Consider the following 25,314-nt stretch of genomic DNA (forward strand, 5'->3'; position numbering starts at 1 on the left):
AGTACTGTTTTTTCCCAATATTTCTTATCAACTAAATTTTGTTCTACATAATACTGAATTTACTTTGTTTATATTATATTTGACTGTATTATATTATGTCTGTTTATATTTTGTTTGTTTTGAAACGGAAATAAAATCTGAATCTGAATCTGAATCTAATATTAATATAAATTGTATTTTTAGAATTGCACTATGTGAATGACTTGTGATCTCGATTTTCAATCATTTCTGAATGTTTCTTGCCATCTCCCCCCTCATCTGTAATGATAAGAACCCCTTTGTCTGTCTCCCCCCCCCCCCCCTTCATCTAACTCTCTCTTACTCTCTTTCATCCCCCTTCTCTCTCTCTCTGGGTCTCTCTTTCTTTCGTCCCCCTTCTCTCTCTCTCTCTCTCTCTCTCTCTCTCTCTTCTTCCCTCTTTCTTTCTCTCTTTCTCTCTCCCTTTCCTACACTTTTCTCTTTCCTTGTTAACAAAAATTTGAATTTGATCAATGAATTTTTATCAAATGTCTATTTGTTTGATTTTGTATTTATGTTATATTTTGTGTTATTTGAATTTGAATTGCAATTGTATTGTATCTTTGTCAAATGGATCGCAATTCAGCAATTGGCTGCGATGATCTTTTTAATGAACCATTTCTATTCAATATTATATTCTATTACAATATTGAATTTGTACCATTCTGCTTTCAAGACGTTAATTCATTCATTATTTAGAAATGACTGCTAATAAGTCATGTTGGCTAAGTCATGCTAAATAGGAAATGATATACATTTACTTCTATTTTCAATTGATGAGGATAATGGTGGTTTCTAGCTCGTATATTGCCGGTAGATAGGACAACTAATACTTGAAGAGGCATGTTAGTGTGCCAGTGGATCTCGAGAGGCGTGGTCAGGCGGTACCTGGTCAGACATGGGTCATGTGACTCTAGTCATATGACTTGATAAAGTATGACACACCAATAGTCAATATGAATACTCGTTCAAAATTTCTTGAAATAAGCCTTCAAAAAAACAATAATCTACAATATTTTACCATAAAATTTATGAAAAACTTAGTAATTAATTATTGCATTTATTCTTTTGTATCATCAAGAAATAACTTTGTTCGTTTAATATTCAAGGAAATTAATAATAATTCAATCTTGCGCGCTTCATATACTATGTTTGCAGGCAAAAGGTCCAAATATGCAATGCAGTGATCAGTACAGTACAAGTTGACTGTTGAGCTTGTCTGATTATACGTCTGGCCGTCATTTGTTCTATATATTTTACAAAGAATTTGCAACTTCACCACGAGAGTATGTATTGTTAATTTTAACTGTTATTCATTCTATATGTTGATTATTGTGGGTGTATGCATAATATGTCGTGGCTGCTACTGCACTGCTAGTGTGCAAGCTTGGCCTTTTTGGGGAGGTGTAGTCGGCCGTACTACTCGGCTACTCTGAACCTGGGGCTGAGGCAGAGCTCGCGCTCGCCGACTCATCAGGCCAGACCCGGGCCGCGTAATTTTTTTTCCCACTTAAGCCCCAGTATGAACTCATTTGCATAGAGCCAATCAGACCTCATCTTGTCAATAACAAGCTTTATGCTAGACCGAAAGCTTCAGTCTCTCTAATCGTCGGTTGTTCCACTGAGACTACGTCTGGCTCCACTAGACCTCCGATTATAGGTCTAGAGACTGAAGGATGGGGACCTCTTACTGTGAGGGACTGTACAGAACAAATGGTTCGGTTCGACCGGACCGCGATGAATGAGATATGCAACGAAATTTTCACTCTTTACATCCTCATAACTGCTGCAATTATAATAAAAATTAAAAATAACATATATATAGCTTATTTGACTTACGATAGCTTGCTCATTTAGATCCTAAATTAATGATTAATCCGAGAAAGTCTCGTCGTCAACATTATCCGTCTTGGTTTTAGTTGATGAATATTAATTTTTTCTTTTCGAACGTCCAATAGCTACCGTAGCTACGTACGAGTCGGCCCAGCTTGACCAACGAACTCCCAAGAAACGAGTGCTCTGATTGGCCATTTGGCTATGTTTTGGTAGGTGGACCCGGAAATATATCGGCCGCCGGGTAATATTTCGAATGCATGAACGTACCGTTTCACAGTTCGGAAATACAAATTGGATAATTCATATAAGTAAGTCCGTAAATTATACATTTAATATTAAGTTATCAAATTTTGATAACTGTAATTAGGACAAATGACATACCGACCTAATTTACATCTGATTTAGAAATCAGAAAATTAGATCTAAATAAAGAAAATCGGGGAGAAAATGTTTTGACATAAAAAGCTGCCATTGTTGGCTATAGCTACCCCCACGGTACGAGATCTCTGGGTTGCCATCTGTATTGGGGAATGACAACAAATGTCAGTTTTATTAAAGAAATGACCCAAATCAGATGGTTATTGCTGTCTAGCTTTATGCATGCTAAAGATGCGCGGCGAAATTCAAAACTGTGCGAAGCTCTGGGCTTCAGCAATTTGATAAGCTGATAGGTCTAGATCTAGATCTATTCTATAGAGGGATTCTGAACGATTTTTCAATTTTCAATTTGGGATCGTTTTTCACCATTTTTGTTTGATATTTGAATTAAAAATGTAATCAGAATAATACTTTTTAAATTTCAAGTCTCACCGATGTTTCTATCAAAAGATTCAGCCCTTCGAAACGCTGATATATTTGTAGCATTTTGATCAGAATCGACGAAAAAGACGTACACGCAGAGTTATGTTGTTTGCTAAATTTAGCCAAACAGCTGTATCACGCAATATGCAAACGTATGCATAGCGTACGCATGTTATGCGCAACTTGCAGCTTGAGCCACGTTGTCTCAGCGATATTTGCCATTGACTAGTATGGCTAGCCGTTCGCACAATAGTACCCGGAAGTGATTACACGTTATAGTCAATGGCAAAATCGCGGAGACAACGTACACGTTGACTATACTAGCGGGCAATCACTTCCGGGTACTTTTGTGCGAACGGCTATCCATTCTTTCATTCACAATACGCGCAAATGTTACGCGATGTAACCATGGTTTGGACTGAGTGGAGCTCACGCCTCCCTAATTAGCTGATTCAAAATATGTGGGAAGGGTATTTTCAAACCGTTGTGCCAAATGATCCCTTGGGTCTAGCGAAAAAAAAGCACCTGGATATTATCCTTACGTCTAGCCCCACTTAAGCCGCGGGGGCGCGGCTTGGGGCGCGGCTTAGGAAAGTGGCAAATTTTGGAGCTAGGATCCAAACAACATTTCAATCACTGTTTTCACCAAGATATTTTTAGAATTCCGGGGGTGGCCCCCTATGGGGAATATGGAGAAAAACCTGCTCTTTCATATGACACCTCATTTATTGAGTTTCACCTTCACGATCACGAGGCATAGAGGTTTGAATTTCAAATATTTTCATAAAATCATTGACCAATTTTGCATGGTCGCGCAATGCACGTAGACCACATAGGGATGCGTGCAATCTCTATGGGGAGCATTTTAGCACACAATATCGGGTGCGCGATCAGACACCCTACTGATATTTGTAGATAAATTTGCTAAAGGTAGAGTTGTTAGAGCCAAAATGAAACATTTGCAAGCCTATGCCTATGCACACACACCATGCATGCTGATATAGGCAAGGCGCTGTGTGTATATAGTGGCTTCGATGACGAGAAAGGCCTATCCTTGGTTGATAGAGTAATTGTAACTTAGTGCTAAATAACAGTTTTTCACATCAATTTGATATGCTGATATTTGTAGATAAATTTGCTAAAGGTAGAGATGTTAGAGCTGAAATAAAAATTTGCAGGCCTATGCATGCTGATATAGGCAAGGCGCTGTGTGAATATAGTGGCTTCGATGACGAGAAAGGCCTATCCTTGATTGATAGAATAATTGTAACTTAGTGCTAAATAACAGTTTTTCACAGCAATTTGATAAGCTGATATTTGTAGATAAATTTGCTAAAGGTAGAGATGTTAGAGCTGAAATGAAACATTTGCAAGCCTATGCCTATGCACGCACACCATGCATGCTGATATAGGTAAGGCGCTGTGTGTACGTGTGTGAAGCCTAGAGCTTTGCACAGTTTTGAATTTTGCCGCGCATCTTTAGCATGCGTAATGCTTGTTAATGACAAGGTGAGCTCTAATTGGCTGTATGCAAATGAATTCATACTGGGGGTCCTGAGCTCAAGTGGGAAAAAAATTAAGCACCCTGGCCTGTGCGCCAGGTACCCTGATAGGCCCGATCGAGTATGTTCGTTACAATACACTGCAGTATACACAGTGCATTCAGAATCAGCATTCCATGAGCGCGGACATTTTGAACAAGTTTACCCACACCAGTTAAGGCCAGGGCTACATGTACATGTACGTAGAAATTCAGCTTACATTTACTTTTAGCGCATGCTCATAATATAATGTTCATCCAATCTCTCGGCTAATTAGTAATTGCAGCCCCATTTTCCGAAATTGGGGCCTACAAGGGCCCTTCTTATTTGCTATGGCTAGCTGCCAATCGCTCAATGTTATAAGATATTGATGCACTACAATTGAAAATTAGTGGTAAAAATAACCTAAAATTTGCAAATATTTTACTAGATCTAGAGCAATACACCTTGCTTCCTTTCCACATGTAACAGATGACTTTACGATCTGCATTCCAATATTTACCTCTGACATGTGTTGGTGACGCTAATGCTAATTTTAGGTTGTTTTTACCTCTGATTTTTAATTGTAGTGCATCATTGGGAGAAGGAGCGGTATATAGCAAACGTTAAAGCCAGCTACTTAGTACTTGGGTTGGAAGTGTGTGGGAAGGGGTAATTTCGGACGCATTTTAGAGTTTGTTTACCTGCCTCTCCGCACAGGTCTATGGGCGCCAGTTAAGGCTTGGTGATGTCAATATCATATTTTACGTTATCTCTCTCTCTCTCACTCTCTCTCTCTCTGGTATCCTTCCTCCGCTCAGGTCGGAGATCGTCGGCACTGTAAGTCTGCCGAAGTTACATAAATGGCTTTCTATAGGTCGTTAAGTAGATTTTGACAGGTTTGACAAAAACGCTGACCGCTCATGAGAGTGTTTCTATGTTGGTTCTGCCGGTAACTGCGGAGTACACGAGAATGGCTGATTTGGCTTTGCCAATTTGTTGCCGAATATACAAAAATAGTAATTAGTTGAGTGTGCATATGCCCGCACATGGAGCTGGGACTTCCCTGGTAAAGGAACAAGCTCAAAACAGAACAAAGACAGGCTATGTCTTTAGCATCTTTCAGGGCTTCCTTTAGAAATTTGACAAGAACTCAGTCCATTCTCCTGACTACAATTGAAGCACACTGTCCAAAACGTCAAGACCATCTCTTTCTTTGAAAGATCTTGTGAGAATTATGAATTATATCCAGGAAAGAATTACACGACAGTTCTTTTATGAACTAACACATTTCTCTAAGAAAGAATACCCAGTCCTTGTAAGGACTACACACATTGTGTACCAATTTAAGTTTTTCTCACTCATGTCAGAAATTGTTGTTGATGTTTTTTAGTGAACATGTTTGGGGCGAACAGGCTTTCTCAGCCATGGGTCCAAAACTCTGGAATAAGCCCCCTCTACAAGTACTTTACTTACTTTGATGTTGAAGCGTAAAGATAAACTTATTTGCCCCTCCAGGTAATGCTATCTCTCTGGTATGGACTGTACTGTTGTCAACAGAAACATTCAAATTACAACTGAAAACTTATTTCGTTGTAATTATTGCAATATTTTGATTTACTATGTCTAGGAGAATTGCAAATTTTGTTTTTTGGTTTACTGTTTTTTCTTTCTTATGTCTGTTAAATGTACATGTACTTTTCTCTAAGCGCCATGAGCACCGAAAGGTAGAACTGTGCGCTATACAAGTAGCCACTATTATTATTATTATTATAATAATATGACATTGTAGCCCCTTGAGTAGTACCTTATCAAAAAGTGCACATTAAAATACTTTATAATTATTATTATCATTGTTATTATTATTGTTTCTGTAGGATACCTCATTTAGCACAAGCCTAATCTTCCTCAAATAATTTACATATGAAGTTTTTTTTCTTCTTTCTATCCAGGTGATAATGTTGAGAGTGATATTGATATTTGGTGCCCTATGTGGATGCATCTATGCTCTGGATAATGGGTTAGCTAGAACCCCACCGATGGGATGGATGGCCTGGGAGAGATTCAGATGTAACATTGACTGCAAAAATGATCCAAAAAACTGCATCAGGTAAATAACAATAATGACGGTAATTCTTTAATGGGATAATAAATTACAGCATGGACGTCTATGGTTAAAAATGTATCAACATCATTGAAAGTTCCATTCAATATCCCAACTTCAACTGTCACAGTATTGAGATCTGTTTGAATGTTAGGTATCATAGATTAATAGTCAGTGAAGTCTCACACTGTTATCCCTCAGAGTCCTGCAATCACATCACTACGCAGCTTAGCTCGGTCGTAAGGTTCCACAAAATTGCTGTCAATACTTTAAGAGTCAACATAAGGCCTTAGTAAAAAAGATGTTGTATTGCCCTTTGCGACCGACCCTCAAATCTTGAAATCTACGGTCAACTTTTTACAATTTTTTTTTTTTTTTTTACCGTTTTTTAGAGAGAAAAAATATCAAAGCATTCCAAACTGAGAAATATCAGCCCAAAGAGGGGTAGAAAAAAAGGGAAAAAAGTTATTTAAAAAAAAAGATTTCCGACTGACCGACCCCTGTTTTGCTACCTAATGGGCAATTCATCATCTTTTTTTGTTAGGCCTAACAGCCTAATTGCATGAAGGATAATGTATTTACATCTATATTTATTTAATTTATCCTACTGTATTAAAGTGAGCAGCTGTTCATGGATATGGCAGACCGAATGGTGGAAGACGGTTACCGTGACGCTGGATATGAATACGTTAACATAGATGACTGTTGGAGTTCTAAGCAACGTGATGCTCAGGGTAGACTTCAAGCTGATCCGGATAGATTCCCCAATGGGATCAAAGCACTTGCTGACTATGTGAGTAATACTCTGACAATAATCATATATATCTGGGCCACGTCTTAAAAGGAGTTTTGATTGATCCAAATCAATCACAAGTTTGCAGTCTTATATCTCTTATGTACATAATTGCAGTTAATATCAATCGCAACTGAGTTGCGATTAATATCAACTCTTTTTAAGACGGGGCCAAGGTGTTTTTTCTGATTTGTTGATTGTTTGTGTGTTTTTAAATGCATATTGCTAGCAGCTCTGACACTCAGCTGTCCTAAAAATTTGTGATAGATGAATCGATTTAGCAGCTTAAGTGCACTTCATAGTCTTTTTAAAGAGAACAAATTATTCCTGTCTTGCAGGTTAGTCAACATGAACATTGAACATCATGTGACATTTTTCAAAAACAAATTATCTGCAAAACAAGACAAAAGAAGAAAAAAATGCTTTGATGCATTGGCTTTATCACTGTCTTTACCTTTTAGCACTGCTCCATATACAATGTATATGACCCAAATTTTCTCTAACTTGTTTGTATCAGTTTGAGACATTTCTCACTATTTATTGTTTGGATTATTACTTGGGCAACTCCCCCTTCCTAATTGCGTTATAACAGTAATCAGCTGATCAGTCTTTTTTGTACATAACAAATAGATTACAAGTTGGAACTTGAGCTTTGAGATAAAGTGAACAATATAACACAATGTGGTCTTGGCAGCGTTTCATGAAACTGTCATATGTACAAGTTCACCGACATCCCATAAAAACATTGGTATTAAGTTTGACTAACCCTGTAAGTTAGTACTATGTCGAATCACATGATTGAATCGGTGTTTTGGCTCCCGATATCAGCAGAATCGGGAGGGACATCTGATCAATATTTGTTTAGCAACTACCTCCAAAAAATTGCAAAAATTTGACAATTGTAAGCACTTTAAGACCTAAAATCACTCATACCTTGGATAATCCTCTCATTTTAAGTTTTTTAGTCCATGTTTAAAGCTATTTTCATGCCGTTAAAGTCGAATTGAAAAAGGATTGGAAGAAAAAAATAGGGCTAATTTTTTTCTTCAAGTTGAGAGCTATCAAATACTAAAAAAACATGAATAGGCACAGCTGAGATTGTTTTGTAATTTGGAGTTGTTGTAGACCATGTCCGTGGATATTGCAGTAAGTGCCTTTTCATCACTTTAAAATTAATAAAGATTAGTCTTAAAGAAGAGGGAATACGTGCAAGCAGCCATTTTATTAATTTCAACTCCAAATGACAAAATAATCCCAGCTCTGCATGTTTTTTTAGTATTTGATTGCCCAAAACTTGAACATTTCAGCCCCTTTTTTGTTCTCTTTTTTTCTTCTTCCTATAATTTTTCATTGATCGGCGATAGGAATTTGTCATCCGATTATGTAAATTGGGCTACAATCAGCCCCTGATCCGATTATCGGTTACAGGGTTAAGTTTAACACGCATTTCAATGGGATATCGGTGCAACGATGCCCTGGACTGGTTCCCATTTGTAAGGTACATTGTAATAAATAATTGCTATGTTGAGATTTTTATTTTAGCAATTCTAAATTAATGTACTTTTATATGGATAATAAATGCTATACTCAATACTTGTTATACAGTAGGCTTGCGGGTGCACCATGTGAGAGAGAGAGGGAGGATTGAGGAGTCCTGAAAAGGACTCTCGGTAATCTTTCTTGAGGGTTTGTAGTCCTGAAAAGGACTGTTGGTTATCTTTCTTAGCTTATACTTGTTGTGTTCATAACAGGTTCACAAGAGAGGTCTGAAGCTAGGTACATATGGTGACTATGGCAACCTGACCTGCGGTGGTTACCCTGGAAGCTTAGGTCATCTTGAAATTGATGCACAGACCTTTGCTGATTGGGGTATTGACATGTTCAAGATGGATGGATGTTATGCTGATCCTAAAACCATGGACAAAGGTATACATACTGTTATTAAGGGCTATACAATTATTATCTTGAGCTTCTTTTTTGGGGTTCAATTATTGAATAATACGGAAAGGGATGTTTTAAGGGTACTATGTCCCATTTGCAGGCCCAAAAAATGAAAAAGTTAAATTCCAACTGCCTTTGAAAGATAATACTAATTTAGAACTTCCCTAAAAAAGGTGGGGCTTGAAAATGTCTTCAAGTGGGAAAATAACGACTATTAGTTGTCAAATTGACTTTAGGGCTATAGAGCCCAAAAGTAATAGTCTTGATTATCAGACAATTGTACCGAATGGTCATACGTTTTATGCTGCGCAAAGATTCAATCAGTTTAATCTTGGCCATCACAAGAAGTGGGTTATTGATGTAGACAAATGCTCATGTACCCTTTACAACTCTTTTCATGTATGTTATTACCAAAGAAGAAAAAAAGCCAGTCAGTCACTCAATAGTGTCTGACAGTGAAGTCTAGCAAGTAAACGGGTTTCCTTGCATAATTTGAATATGAGGACACTGCTAACGTTTAAATTTCACTGATAGGACATACAGTATATGACATATTCATAATTCCTGCAAAGTTCTACAGAATTTGAGGTTGGCTGCAAAAGGGACATAGTACCTTTAAGAATTATTGCTATGTGACATCATATACATATACCATAACAGAATTGTCATTCATTAATGATCTCTACTTTCAAAGATTTACTTATTTCTCAATAATGATAATAATATCATGGGTTTATAAAGCACTCAATACTACAATAATGTCTCTGAGTTTCGTAACAGTCATCTTCATTTTTTATTGGATTTTTCTCAAACTTGCACCAATTTGTTTTCATGATCTATTTACTTGCACTCAGACCAACTTTTAATGAAGGCTTAACTCTCCTTTCATGACAACTGTTTCCCTTGCAGGTTACCCCCAGATGACAAAATACCTCAATCAGACCGGTAGACCAATCCTCTTCTCATGTAGCTGGCCAGATTATCAACGTGCAAGCGGCATAGACGTAAGAATTAAGATACAACAACATTCCATTGAAATGGCATCCAGACAACTAAACATTCAACAATTATCATGAAATAGTTACCCCAGTGCCCCCAAACCAACACATGTTTCTCTAAATAACCACTCATCCAATAAATATTGGGAACAAATCAATACTTTGTCTGTGGGCTTTATGTGTGAGAATCTCATGGAATCAAAACCCATGAAGAATTAAGATTCATGGAGAAGTCTCTGTCTTATACAGTTATGATGGCTGCCATCGTTATTATAAAGGAGAAAAATAATCAATTGCTATAGAATATTTTTGAGCAGTTAAAAGCTTGTGTGAATTTCGTCAAGGTATGACTAGTTGTGTAATTCTAATTTCCATTACTGGTATGCATATTTTTAAACCTGGAAATTATGGCAAATAAAATGAGGAAGAGTACCTTTTTTCAAATTGAGTTTTTGGTTTTTGTTACAGGGGATTTGTATTGCATTACAACATTTCTCCATTTCAGGGACAGCTGTGGTAATTCTATGATCTATGTTTATCATGTGCAGGTTAATTACAAACTTATTGCAGAGAATTGTAACATGTGGCGTAACTATGATGACATTCAGGATTCTTGGGATAGTGTACTAGGAATCATTGATTACTATGCTAAGGAACAAGATACACTAGCCCCAGTACAAGGACCAGGAAGCTTCAATGATCCAGACATGGTATGAAATCTAGTACATCACATTCTATCATATTACCTCTCTCTCTCTCTCTCTCTCTCTCTCTCTCTATCTCTCTCTCTATCTCTCTCTCTATCTCTTTTTCTCTCTCTTTTTCTCTCTTTTTCTCTGTCTCTTTCTTTCTGTCTCTCTTTCCCTCCTTCTCTCTCTCTCTCTCTCTCTCTCTCGTCTCTCGCTTTTCCTCCTTTCTAACTCTCTCTTTCTCTTATTCTGTATATGTATTTTCTATCTTCTTGCATCTAGCGAAATCTTATTCACTTTTTTTTTTATATTAAACTCCAAATCAAAGCAATGATTGAAAATGAAATTCCAGTTAAACGATGTCAGGACATTTTCTGATTCCCTTAATCTAATAGTTCATAAGCAGCTAGCAATCCTGAGATCTTGTGATTTTTATCTCCTCATGTGAAATACTAAACAAATAAGAGTTGTAAAATAATTTACATCCGACTCTTACCCAGCATGAAACTTTCCCATGCAATAGCCAGATGTAAAAATGGGATAAATTATCCATCATTTTCTGGGAAGTGTGCCCTGCACTTCTTAACATTCAGTGGATGTATGGTAGCCTTGATTTGATGTGCCCTACTTATGTTTACACTTGCACTAAAAGTTCACTAGAAATGATGGCACATGTATTTTTGTCAATGAGGAGAGTAATATTCTTCTTCTTCTTCCACTTCTTTTTCATCTTCCTCTTCTTCCTCTTTCTTCCCTTCTTCACCTTCTCCTACTTATCACTATTATATTATTCTCTTTACTCTTTATTTCTATTTTTCGTTTCTTCTCAAATTCACTCTCCTTGTACGTCTCTAGAATCTCATACTATACTACTCCATTTTCGCCTCCTTTAATACCTATTAAATCCAGACCTACTATATTGTGTTACTCAGTACGGGAGCCTATTCACATACAAGCTATGCTTTTTATTTAGGCTCCCCACATTTTCATTGTTCTACCCAGCCTGTGATATATACATATTTCAAAATTTCGTACTTATTTTCCGTACATTATATTTGATTTGAAATCTCTAATTTTTTCTTTTTTTTTTCTTGTGTGAAATCTATTCTTATAATAATATACACCTGTATAAAAAGAAAAGAATATAAACTGTTTTTCTATGTAAAATGTGGAATGAATAAAACTTTAAAAACTTCAAACTTCAATTATCATGGTATATTTAACAAGATTTGTTCAATTTCTTGTTTACCACCAGATCAAAAAACTATCTCTGATCCATATCAAGCAAACTTGATTCCAATATTTCACATTTTAAATGATGGTATTTGAAAAATATTTTTCTCCTTGTACTCTACTATACCTTTTACAATACTTTCAGATCATTGTGGGAGACTTTGGACTAAGCTATGAGCAGGCCAAGGCTCAGATTGCTATGTGGACCATCTTTGCTGCTCCTATGTTGATGTCTAATGATCTACGAACTATCAGACCAGAGTTCAGAGAGCTTCTTCTTAACAAAGAAGTTATTGCTATCAACCAAGACCCATCAGGACACTTTGGCAAGCGTGTCTTACAGGTCAGTCTTTGATTATTCAAACTCTATGTGCTACAACATTTGCTCCAGTGACAATTGCTCCGGGCTTTATTTTGTTAAAAGTATAGGTGTGGTATCGGGTCGGTACTTGATTTGGGGTTAAAGGTAAAGACCAGTTATGGTCACGCGATTGCATTGTGAAAGAAACGTTGTGGAATCGATCAGAAAAGGTTGATCATCTAGCATCTAGCATCTGCAAGGTTCTGGAATCATCAAAATGATAAGAAATTTGGCCCATTCTTCGTAAAGTTACAAGCACTATACACAGAAAGATGTATATGGGACTACCCTATATCTCTCACAGACCATGAGAGAAACAAATTTACCAAATATATGAATTAGTAGGCGGTTTCCCGGCAAATTTTTTATCATCATGTATTAGTCAAAACATATTCTTTCACATGATTGGTAATGAGAGCTTCCATTTCATTTTTTGAAATTGGGGTGTTTCCAATACTGGTCTTTACCTTTAAGTTTAAGGTTAGGATTAGGTTTATTGTTGGGTCCAGGGTTGGAGGAAATTACTTGGAGGCGATCGTCACATGAGCAATTGTTGTACAGCCCTATGTAATGCATACATTTGAAAATATTAATCAAGAGTACAAAGAACTTTTGAATGTTGCACAGATAATTCCAAAGTGTAAAAGCAGCAAGCAAAGCAAAAAGAACAGCATTTAGATTACATATATTAACCTATTATACATTACGCAATTATTGAATTTATGGTAATGACATTTTTTCTTATTTGCACATATACTAAATAGGAAGGGGAAAGGGTTAAAATAGGAACAGTTTATACAAAGCAAAAATAATATATTAGAAACTTTCCCCTTTTTCACACAATTTTATCATTTTACCTGCACTAGATTTTTTTTTGTAATTCCTACATCATTAATGATAAATGGTTTTAGATATGAAAAGGAAATAAATAAATTATGTTATGATGAGAACTACAAATCACTTAGAGACTAAGTAGTATATCTTATGTCATCTAGATTCCTAATCAGGGGTAGACATTCATCTTGCTGTCATTAAAAAATATCATCAATGATTCAAGAGGAACTAAAAGATTGTCGCTTCATGCTCATTAAGAATTAGCAACCATAATCTCTAAAGTTCTCATTTCCTAGCATAAGGTTGCCTTCTAATCTGCCCTACACTGTACACATCCCGTACCATATATAGCAAGCTCCTTGTTATGTTGCCTGTAATACTCACGCTTCACCTGTCTGGCTCATGTTCACTATATGATCATGCACACTTAGTGTTCTTCTGCTCAATATTTAATCCATTTTACACTGAGTTCACAAAGAGGCCAGTATGACCTATGACATATTTTTCCTCTCACAATTTCACTCATGGATCGTGCTCTGTGTCTCTATGTATGCAAATTCAGCATTACAATTTAAAAAATCAATCCTTGGCAAAGGATGATTTTAAATTCAAAACCAAGCTTTGATAAAACCCTAATTACTCAAGGTCCTAGTAAACACGATCAGAGTACAATATATAAAGATACCGGTAGATTGGTGTTTATCTTTGTTATGTGTTCTGATTCAATCTGCGCTTGCACATATTTTGTATCTAAAACCTATTTACTGTTGCACATATTTATAATAGATAAATTTCCTATAGCTTTGCACATTGGCTTTTTGTGTCAGAACAATCAAGGTGATCTTTTTAAAGCTAGTATTGAGTACTCTATTAACATACTGCTGCTAGGTGATAAAGACGGGTTTTTTAATGGGAAATTAATCTTGTTATAAAATAAGTAACTTAGAGGCATTTTAACTAAATAAACTGACACTGCTACACTTGGTTCAATATAATGTCAATTTTTGTTGTTGTTCTTCTTCTTAAAACAAGAGTTGTACTGAAGTTAATCTGTTATTTGTATTTTATATGTAATTACATGTATCACTTTTAAGGAATATTAATCTCCTGGAACAAATTTTAACAAATATAGAATAATACTATTTTCAGGATGCAATATTCAAGAGCTTTGTAAATATTGTATTTATACATGTAAGTAAGGAATGCAAGTATTTTCATGCACTTACATGATATGATGTCCAATGGTGTAAGAAAAATAATTAATGAATATACATCACTTTAAGGGAATATTATGAATGAGAGTTACTTAGTGCTATGTTCAACCAAACAACCCCCATCCAGGACCCAAAGATTGACGTTGAGATTTGGACGAGACAGCTACAGAATGATGAGTATCTGATAGCCATCATGAGCCGATACATCAAACTACCACTCAATGTGAACACCACTCTAGCTGATCTTCAACTACCTACCAGGGATACTGGATATATTGTTAGTGGTATAAGGGCTTTAGGAAGTAATATCATGCAGCATTTACAGATGAAAGATAGACTTCAACAGAAAGTTAATCCGAGTGGAGTAGCTGTTATGAAGGCCATTCCATTTCCATAGCCAAGTAGATCAATTGTGCCTTGGTAGTATAGGAGAGATGATATTCAACAGTCGAAGGCATATGATGAAAAAGAAATCCATAGTGTCTTGAACTAAGGATAAACACAAATAGCAAGCACCATATGAAAATTTTCTGTCTAAAAAATAAAGAATAATTTACAGGTATATACAGGCATATGCCCAAAAGGATTTGTTTACATTCAAAATGGACAATTCAATCACTCTAGTTTATTGGAAGATGTTTATTAGTACATTGAATAAGGATTGGGAAAGCATAGCATCATGGTAAATGAACAAAACTCAAATGTGTTTTCTTGCTATCAGTCATAATAACAGTCTTTGGATTTGTTTAAATATATGATCAGACATTGAAGAAATGTATATTTTTATTCAGTCATTGTGTATAGTAAAATAAAAGACATATCTATTATAGAAAGATGTGGTCTTATTACTGATATATATGTATATGTTGTTATTTAACTGCATTGCAAATTTTAATCATTATTATGAAAGTGTCAAAAGGCTTATGTTAAGAGTAACATTTATTTCATCGATACATTTGATTTGTGGGCCTAATTACTTCAATACCTGAGTGCCTTGTAGTTTTGACGTTCTTACGGAGAGAACTTTGTCAAATTATTTTAGCATTAATGTGCAATGTTATTATTGAAATAGTCAAAGGAAAGGAAATACTAGTGAAATATCTGCTGACATTTTTCCTTGTCTTTATAAAGAGGCTTTCTTTTTTAACCTATACCAGTTGGAACTTGGAAACATGGAATGAAGAATAAAATATAAATATCTAGCTTCATCAGAAAAAATGTATGTACAGTATGTATTCATGAAAATCGTGTGCCAAGCACAAAATTGTATGTATTTTTATTAAGAATATTGGATATCCTGCAATGAAAAAAATCAAAGAAGTACAGTAAAATTATTAAATGTGTTTTTTATTTGTTCATTGAAAGTATTTTGTAGAAAGATAGAAATCTTAGTAGTTAAGAGACCATGAAAATAATGTATTTTGTTTGTGTAATGTGAAGAAGTAAAAGTTGCATTTAAAAAATGAGTATGATTTAATATATTGGGCAAGTCTAAAAAGTTTTCAGATTTAAAGAAATATACATATACTTAATCAATTAAATGTTTTCTATTTAGCACTAATCTTTGAGAAGTTTGAGGTTAGTACAAATGATATTTGAATTATAACTAAAGTGAAAGCAAACAGTTATAAAAACATTTTTAAACTGCAACACCAGCAATTATATACAATTATAAGCCAAGCTGATTTTGTTAGCCAATTCAAAACTTTGTTAGTAACATTTTTCTTTTCCTGAAGCTTACATGTTTAGCCAATATTAAGACCTCATTTCAAGGGTGCTTGACAAGATTTGGTTATTATCTACTGATTGTCTTTTTGTTTATTTCATTTTTATGAGTTTTAGTAGTAGTTGTATAGTAGTATGACTAGTAGTAGTAGTAGTAGTAGTAGTAGTAGTAGTAGTAGTAGTAGTAGTAGTAGTAGTAGTAGTAGTAGTAGTAGTAGTAGTAGTAGAAGTAGTAGTAGTAGTAGTAGTAGGTATCATTCAGACTAAATTTTTTTATTGTTGAAATAATGATTACTTTTACAAATGAATTTTATCTGCCAAACAAATTTGATAGAAATAAAGAAAGTTGAGCTAGTTTTCCCAGTCATACATCATGCACTGCAAGACCATGTTTTTCATTCACTTGTCTTAGTTTCTTTACATTTTACGGGTCCAAACACTCATTTTCTGTCAACATCAATTTCATTACCTGAACTCAAGGTTTATTATATTTGGTATATTCTTTGCACCATGTTGAGAAAAAGTGGTCTCTTTTTACTTAACCTTGAACAAAAATTAATCAGTTTCTCAAAAAGATCTCTCTTGAAAAAAAAAATCCCCTGATCAAATCTGCAAAAAACCTGAAAAGGAGCTCTTTCGAATTCAAATCATCTCCATACCATATAAGCAATACATTTTCAATTCATGTGAGTAATGTTACATTCTATTTTGTCTCGTCATTTAATCATGTGTCTCTTTCATTCCAATTTGTTTTTCCTATTGGATTTTTTAGATACAGTTTAAACTACATTAAATACATTCATTTGATTATGCGTACAAGTACGAGAAGGGATTGTGTTTATTGAAAGAGCTTGTTTAGTGATCATTCATAAAGATGATGTCATTGGTGATTATGATGGTGATATTGATAATGATGGTGATGATGGTAATAAGCATGGAAATGAAGATGGGGGGTTAGCAAACATGAATCATATTTGAAAATAGAAGTGTCGAGGTCGAGTGGGTTAAGCACTAAACTTGTAATTCAAGGGTCGTGTGTTTGATCCCCAATACAGCATTAATTTCCTTTGGCAAGGCTTTAATCTACATTTGACACTCAATTACCGAGAGAGACATTGGGACCGGGTAGGATTACGAGAGCATTTGTGTTAGTAATTGTCTATGCAGTCACGATGACCATATGGCAGGAATAATGGGAGTGGAGATGTGGCACATTATGCGTGAATGAATACGATGACCGGGCTAATAATATCTGTGAAGCGCTTCGAGACGGTATTCTGTATCAAGCGCTATATACATTATAAATCTTGATTATTATCACTATTTATTGTAGAAAAGTAAAACTTGTAGTGTTGACATTCAAGAAATGTCAAACTTTCCAACTTTCTTTTTATTTTCTTCTTTGTACTCTTGGTTCCCATTATGAACTCCGATATCTCAACCTCGTTTCTTTTCTTTTCGCTTTTTTCTTCTCTCTTCCTAATTCTGTTGGCAATCTTATTTTTATGCCTCCGCCACCGAAGGTGATGCTGGAGATATGATGTTTTTCGGGCTGTCCGTCCATTCGTCTGTCCCGGATTTAAAGTATTTTAAGTATGTGTGAGCATGCAGGGGTGAACTGATTCGGTTTTGGGTGTAAGAGGTCAAAGGTTTCATAGTCTTATTTATAAGTGTTAAAGATATAGACCAGTTTTGGAAACGCCCCCCCCCCCCTCTCAAAAAATGAAATGGAAGCTCTTATTACCAATCATGCGAAATAATATGTTTCGACTAATACGTGATGATACCAATTTTGCCGGGAAACTGCCTACTAATTGATATATTTGGTACATTATTATATCTTTCCCATATACATCTTTCTGTGTACAGTGCTTGTAACTTTACCAAGACTGGGCCAAATTTCTTATCATTTTGATGATTCCAGAACCTTGCAGTACACAAAAATACTTATATGCTAGATGATCAACCTTTTCTGATCGATTCCACAACGTTTCTTTCATAATGCAATCGCCATGACCAGAAGTGGTCTATACCTTTAAATACTACCTGAAAATACCTCTTTACCGTTGGATGATGTTTGTATGAGCATGAAAATGATTACATTTTTGGTGAAAGAGGTCGAAGTTGAAATGCCAAAGAGTCATAAAAGTGTTAAAAAATACCACACAAAATATAGTTACTGTGATAACAAGCATGATAAAAAAAACATTGATGCAATTCAAACCAAACGTGGACGAAATATGTATGAGCATGCAAGAATCCCAGAATGACCTTATTAGAATTTGAATATAGATGTACAAAGTCATGTAAATTTCAATATATTTTGCATTCTCTCTTTTTCCTCCTTTCTCCTCCTTTTCTCCCCTTTCACTTGTCACGAATGTATTAATCTTTCCGATGTGAACACATTCCCTGGTAAAATCAGGAAGGAAAAATAGAAATATGGACTCGAAACCTGAGTTTCGTAGGTGAATACGCAACGGTCATACTCAATCGTGATACAAGTATTCCGAGGAACTACACGACTAGTGTGAAGAACTTTGGCTACTCTCCCGGTATCTACGACATTGAGAACTTGATAACAGGAGATGATTACGGGGATTTTGATACGGACATGGATTTTTCTATCATAGTCAATCCGTCTGGTGCTGTACTGCTGAACGCCATTCCTAGCGAGTCTCACATGATAGACCTAGCAGAAGACATCAGTTAAAGATTGATTTTAATAATTATGCTCTTATCGGAGACAGAATGATGAACCAACATGCCACTCCAAAATCGATCTCGATCATGCATGAAGCTAACCGATCGCACCTCAATTAGTTGGAGTCGGCGAGAAACAATGGACGATCTAGATGGAGATGAATTATTTTAATCACAATTTAGAGGGCATTGAATATTTTCATTCAGGTGTTTCGTGCTGGCGTGATCATAATATTTTCGCATTATAAGTCATCTAAAACCTCGTACCTGTCTCTTATCGCCCCAATACCCCTTCCCTCTTTATCTATTAGCACATTTACCAGAACACTAATTTCCTATTATCTTGCCCTAAGGACCTGCTCTATATATTCTATACATTCGGCTTCCCGCAAGGACGTTACTGCCATTGGCAAAAAACCTTCTTGCGGGAAGCCGATGATTTCGTTTCTTTCTTTTTTATCTGGAAATAATTCATTTTTAATGTGATTAATTTCATTGCGAGTACTTTGGTCAGTGTATCCTCATATCGTATGTGAAGCCCTCTTTCTGTGCGAGACTCCTCCCCCCCCCCCCCCCCCCGTAATTCAAAGTTGACCAATGAAGAGTGATGTGGTATTTTAGTCAATTTTTACATCTTGCGTTCTTCAAATGAAAAATTGGCGGTAATGCAAATGAAAAAAATTACGTCAGTTTCCAGCCGACATTTTGCCCTTATGCTTATTGCTTGTTGATAAATGTTCAGTGTTCATTGTATTGTATTCTCTTGCCCAATACAAGCTATCAATGAGATTGGTCCTTACATTTCCAGGTCCCGTTTCTGTATTCTTATCTTTATTGAGCTTTTATTCATGAAACCTTTCCTATGATCAATCTTTCCTTGTTTCGCTTCATATGTCTATTGACATCCATAATTCATTCGGCCATATCCTTGCAGGACGGTAATATTGAAGCATGGACTCGGAACATTACCTTAGGATCATACGCGACCGTCATCTTGAATCGAGGCACCGATGGTTCTCCAAGAAATGTTACTACTACAGGCGCGAAGCTAGGCTTCCACACTTGGATCTACATGGTTGTAGATGTATTTGAAGATAAGAGAGTTGGCCAGTTCGACAGCGATATGGAGTTTTCCGTTTTGGTTAATCCTTCAAGTGCCGTACTGTTGTACTCGTATCCATGTTCATAACCAACCAGAAACGTCTGTCATCAAATATCGTTTTCCAAATATTCCCTATGGAAACCAAAATGCAATAAATGTAATGTACAAATAAACGCTCGAATGTGTTTTTCCTGAGCAAGAAATTTCATTTCTTACTTCTCGATTGAATAAAATGGACACTCGATCATACCAACTTCTCATATTTCAAGATCACCTATTCTTGCTCATTATGTGCATTAATAACCATTCAACTCACAAAAAATATTACTTTTCAAAAACTTTAAAATGTGTGCAATGGTGGCATTTGAACGATTACGAAATACATGTACATGATTGATCCATTGTATGTTGCATGTATTAAGACAATTTTAAAATAAATTCATTTTTCATCCGTGTATTTTACTATAAAATATCACGCATAATGCTGTACAACTTTCACTTTGTCGGAGTTTTTACGTGTATTTGGTTGTAAAGAGGTGTCACACATGCGGTAGCACATTAAAACTCTTAGGGGAACATAATTACATTTTGTCTGTCTTCAGTTTCAGCTTATTTCATCAAGACTAATCAATAATCCTATGCTCCTCTAAGCTTCATTCATGTGCCACCCGACATTCAAATAACTTTCTCAAGTTGAGGAACCATTAAAGTAGTTGAATTCTTTCAAACTAGACCTTAGACGTTCCCACGTTTTGGGTAGTACACTCGTTTTAGATCACTTCAATTAATAAACGGGTCCCTCCTATCCCACCTCTGCCACCACCACCTCCGTCACCCTTCATCTTATCGATCTTCTTTTAGATCAATGGAGTTGATATCTGGAGAAAGAATCTAACAAACTGGGATGAGTACAGCGTTCTATTCTTCAACCCAAGTCCATATAACAAGACCGTTTCTCTCCAACTGGATCAAATTGGTTTTACGTATATGCTTGGATACATGCTTCATGATGTCTTTAACCATCGGGATATCGGTCATCGAGAGATATTATTTCCATATGACTACCAAGTACCTGCAAAAGGAGTTTTGCTAACCTACGCATATCCAAGTGAATGATAAAATAAATGCTACGTCTAGAAAGTAATACGCATTAGTAAACATTATGCGTATGTTGCTTTGATTATGTATTATTCTTTCGAATGTTATGAGGTTTAAAACAAATGCTTTATTTGTAGAACATTTAATTCTACGTGCATTCCCCTGGAGATTGATTTTTAATCTTTCAAATAAGAACATGTGAACCCGCATCCGATATTAATTAGATTCACCACGATAATTTTACTAAAAATCTGGTTTTCCTTTTGTTATCATGAACTGTACAAATAAAAGTTCTAATATCTTCCGTGTTTTGTTTTTTCTTCTGACATGTCTGAATTTCCTCCTAACTCACTTACCTCTACTACTCATTTCATTTCTTGTAAGTCATGATATTATGCTTAACGACTCATTTCTAATTAATCATAGTGCTTGCCGAAATGCAGCCGCTTTGCATGATGACAGGTTTACTCCGATTATGTTTTTTTTATCAACGATAAAGTTGTGAACTTTAATTTGAATACATTCTCGCGGTGGTCTCTGTTTTAAATTAATGTTATCGATCACTATGCAAAATGGACTAATAGACCAAAAACATACGATGACAAAGTATGCTTTTGTTTTGTTCATCTTAATCTCAGACTTGTAAATACCTAAGTGAATGTTTTTAACAAAAATCACTGCTTCTGCAAAAATGTAATATAATAACATAGCGCTAACCATGTTAACTTGTTCACTTTCTGCCACTCGAAAATACAAAAAGCAAATAGATAACTGTCATCTGCTCTTGCAAATTATTCAGATTCAGATTATTATTGTTATGACTTGCAGGATCGCAAACACTATCAAGAGATCAATCTAAGACCATTTCAAGCCGTGTGTGTAACTTTTTGAAATACATTGTATGTAAACATGACAATGACACATTCCATATAAAAGGAAACAAAATTTCTTCAGGTTAAATGAAAGGGTATGGAAATTGATCTAAAGTTGCTTTTTTTTTAATTCTATGAGTCTTTGAGATCGCCTTGAATGTCTTTTCCTCTGAATGCAAGCATTCATTAATTAAACCGTCCATCAAGCTTTCAATTAAACTTACAGTTTTGTATATACTTCTTTTCAACTAAAATCTGCCTACTTAACATTTCTAAATGACAGAATCCGAAACGAGGCGAAATCTAAGTCAGTAAATGGGTAAAACGATCGTCTTAGGTGTGAGTACTTTGAAAGTATAAGGGTTATTTTAAAATATTTTTGTTTTGCCCTTCACATGACAATTACTATTCAATTATAACATTCATGCGATTTTTGCATTAATTGTGCACGCTGTATAGGTGACGTCAAGTATTGATGCCTATGTTCGTGAGATGGACGGTTTCACTTGGCCAACTGTTTTTCTCAACCGCGGTGCAGGAGGATATCCGGTCAATATAACCGTTTCTTTCTCGGATCTTGGTCTCCCTGTGCACAATGTCCAGGGCTTCGATGTTCTTGACCTGTTTACAGGGGCATACTCTGGATACCTACCTCCCGATGCTTCATATAGTTACCGTGTACCACCATCGGGGGTTACCTTTGTCAAAATAGGAACCGCAGAATAAGAGCCATAATCGAGATACCGCAGTTAAATGATATGCCTTGGCATGGTTCACATCTCTCAGCTCTTCTACATTTTAGCTTATCAATGTTGTTTAAAAAGAAATAAAATCAGAAAATGCATTATGATCGATATTTTGGAAATAATCCCATTTATTTTAGTCATTTTCCCAGCGCCAGTCCTGGCAGTATGATTACAGTGTGATATATGGATATAGGAAATTCCAAATTGATGTAGATCACAACTAGAATTCGTCGCCGTTTTCACGAAGTGACGGTAGTGAGAAAAAAAAATTGCATTCACTTTGCGTGACGATTTTCCTCACTACCGTCACTTCGTGAAAACAAGGACGAATTGTTTTTTTTTAGACTTCATTGACGTAACTCAAACTCCAACTCAAACTCAAACAAAACAACGAACAAACAAAAAAATCATTATTTTTTTTACATATTTTCCACTGATATGTGAATTGCATGTTTTTATGACTGCCTCGTCAGTCTGTCGAATTAACGACATGTGGCTCCAAAAGTGTTTTTAACTTTTCATGAGTATGCTGCAAATCGTGCACTATTTCGCCCTCACCACAATATTTCTTGGCACGTATAAAATGCCATAATTTCATCTTTTTTCTTAGAAAATTGATATTTGTTTTAAGTCTGTATAATGGCTTCACGTGTGATTCAATCGCAACTCTATTAAATATAATGTCCCCCATTCTCATTAGGAAGGAACACCGCCATAATTATGTTCAAAATCTCCTAAAAAGTACATCACCAATACAACTCAAAACCTGTTGTTCATTCAAAGAAAATACAATTTCATGTAAATGTTTATGCCATTCTAATACTTCTATCCTTTATTTTTTATACGAAGAATATAATTTCGTATTTCAAAAAGTATCAGCAAGCGCCGTTGTTTCTGTAAATTTTCTAAATATAGAGACTGAAATCTTTTGAAAACCAGTTGTCACATTTTTGTTGTTTAGCTAAATTTGTCAATAGTATCAAAATTGTTAAAATATTGTATTGAATTTATATCCTTTATTGTTGAATGAATCGAATGGAGTGACGGTTTATAATGAATAGCGTAATTCAATACAAGTCGTCTATTGTCTTGTAAATTTCTGCCTATATTCTGTAGCTGTTATGGTGATGATATCGACGACGATGATGATGGTGATGATGATGACAATGTTGGTTTAATTTTTATTATTGTCGGTTTGTTATATTTTCTCAATTTTTCAATTGTTATTCATACATTAAAAATTTCATGGATATATTTGTGTACTTCCCCGTGCCTGTTCCTCTGTTAAACATTGTATGATATTGTCCATACATACATCATCGAGTCTGTGTATCATGCACGCAATCTCTCTCTCTCTCTCACTCTTTCTCTCCCCTCCCCCTCTATCTCTCTCTCTCTCATACCCACACACACACCCACACACTCTTTCTCTCTCTCTCTCTCTCTCTCTCTCTCTCTCAAACACACACAAAATATCCACGCAATCTCTCTCTCTCTCTTTCTCTCTCTTTCTCACAAACATGCCCACACGCCAATTCTCTCTCTCTCTCTCTCTCTCTCTCTCTCTCTCTCTCTTCTCTCTCTCTCTCTCTCACACACACACACACACGCACACATATCCACACAATCTCTCTCTCTCTTCCTTCCATTTGTCAAATATCGATCAACTTAATACATTCCATTAAAAAAATGGAATATATAATGATGGTTAGAAATGACACATAATGCTATTTTATTTATATCGCCTGTCATTTTCATCCTCAAAACTTCCCCATCGAAAGAAAACACATGAATTTCATAATTGAATTTTACAAGCATGGATGATAATGAAGTTGCATTAAATGCTTATTTGATCTGTAGGTGGAGTCAAACATTGAAGCTTATGTAAGGAACATGGACACCTGTTGGGTAGCCGCTTTCCTCAATCGTGGTGACCATGGTAACGCAGTAAACATCACAGTCTCATTCAAGTCTCTAGGATTACCTGTTCATGGTGTAGAAGGTTTTGACGTGTTTGACCTGTTTACTGGTGCATACTCAGGCTACTTGACTCCAGACTCTTCATACACCTATAGTGTACCACCCACAGGGGTTGTACTCGTTAGGATTGGTCAAGCAGAATAAATAAGCGTAACCTAATTATGGGTGTAGATAGATTCAAACTCATTAGGGAAATTAATAGACAATTCTTCAAAAAAGGGTATCACTTGAAGGGGGTCATGATATTTTGTACTTCCTTTGGATTTTTGTCTCGCTTTGGAAGCCATGATAAAACGTTTTGTATAACAGAGGAAATAGGTTTGGTTTTCAAAGGGGAGGTTCCGTTACCATCATCGGATCATTGATAACATTGTCCATACGAATTTCCCTTACATTTAAAAGAATCAAGTACATTGCATACAGGGCCATCTGATGGGCTACATGTCGTATCAGGACTATAAACCCTGGACAATCACCCCCCCCCCCCACACACACACACACAAACACACACACAAACACACAAACACACACACACCCTGAACCCCCCCCCCGTTCATTAAAGGGGAAGTGCACGTCGATAATAAGTCGGTTTTAATAAAAACAGTTTTTTGGAGGCAATAATTGTCCACGAGGGTAATTCTCCTAGGGGGTAACTGTCCCGCTAGTAACTGGCGAGGGGAGGGAGTAATTGTCCACGGGGGGAATTCTCCTAGGGGGTAACTGTCCCGCTGGTAACTGTCCGGGGG

General features: G+C 35.9%; 1 protein-coding gene across 5 annotated transcripts; it reads left to right on the forward strand.

The window, feature by feature from the left end:
- The first annotated feature begins 1,200 nt into the window (after positions 1-1,200).
- Positions 1,201-24,905, forward strand: LOC587840 (alpha-N-acetylgalactosaminidase). Of its 5 annotated transcripts, none has more exons than XM_030980246.1 (8): positions 1,201-1,304; positions 6,128-6,285; positions 6,898-7,072; positions 8,824-8,998; positions 9,923-10,017; positions 10,560-10,721; positions 12,079-12,276; positions 24,449-24,905. In XM_030980246.1, exons 2-8 carry the CDS (start codon positions 6,134-6,136, stop codon positions 24,710-24,712), a joined length of 1,221 nt encoding a protein of 406 aa, XP_030836106.1. In that variant the 5' UTR covers positions 1,201-1,304; positions 6,128-6,133; the 3' UTR covers positions 24,713-24,905. The 5 variants fall into 5 exon arrangements, with proteins under 5 accessions (XP_030836106.1, XP_030836105.1, XP_030836107.1 ...); XM_030980245.1 differs by lacking the exon at positions 24,449-24,905 and adding an exon at positions 22,302-23,850; XM_030980247.1 differs by lacking the exon at positions 24,449-24,905 and adding an exon at positions 20,734-22,295.
- Positions 24,906-25,314: the final 409 nt, after the last annotated feature.

This window comes from Strongylocentrotus purpuratus, unplaced genomic scaffold, assembly GCF_000002235.5.
Source record: "Strongylocentrotus purpuratus isolate Spur 01 unplaced genomic scaffold, Spur_5.0 spur5_scaffold_11, whole genome shotgun sequence".
Taxonomy (NCBI): domain Eukaryota; kingdom Metazoa; phylum Echinodermata; class Echinoidea; order Camarodonta; family Strongylocentrotidae; genus Strongylocentrotus; species Strongylocentrotus purpuratus.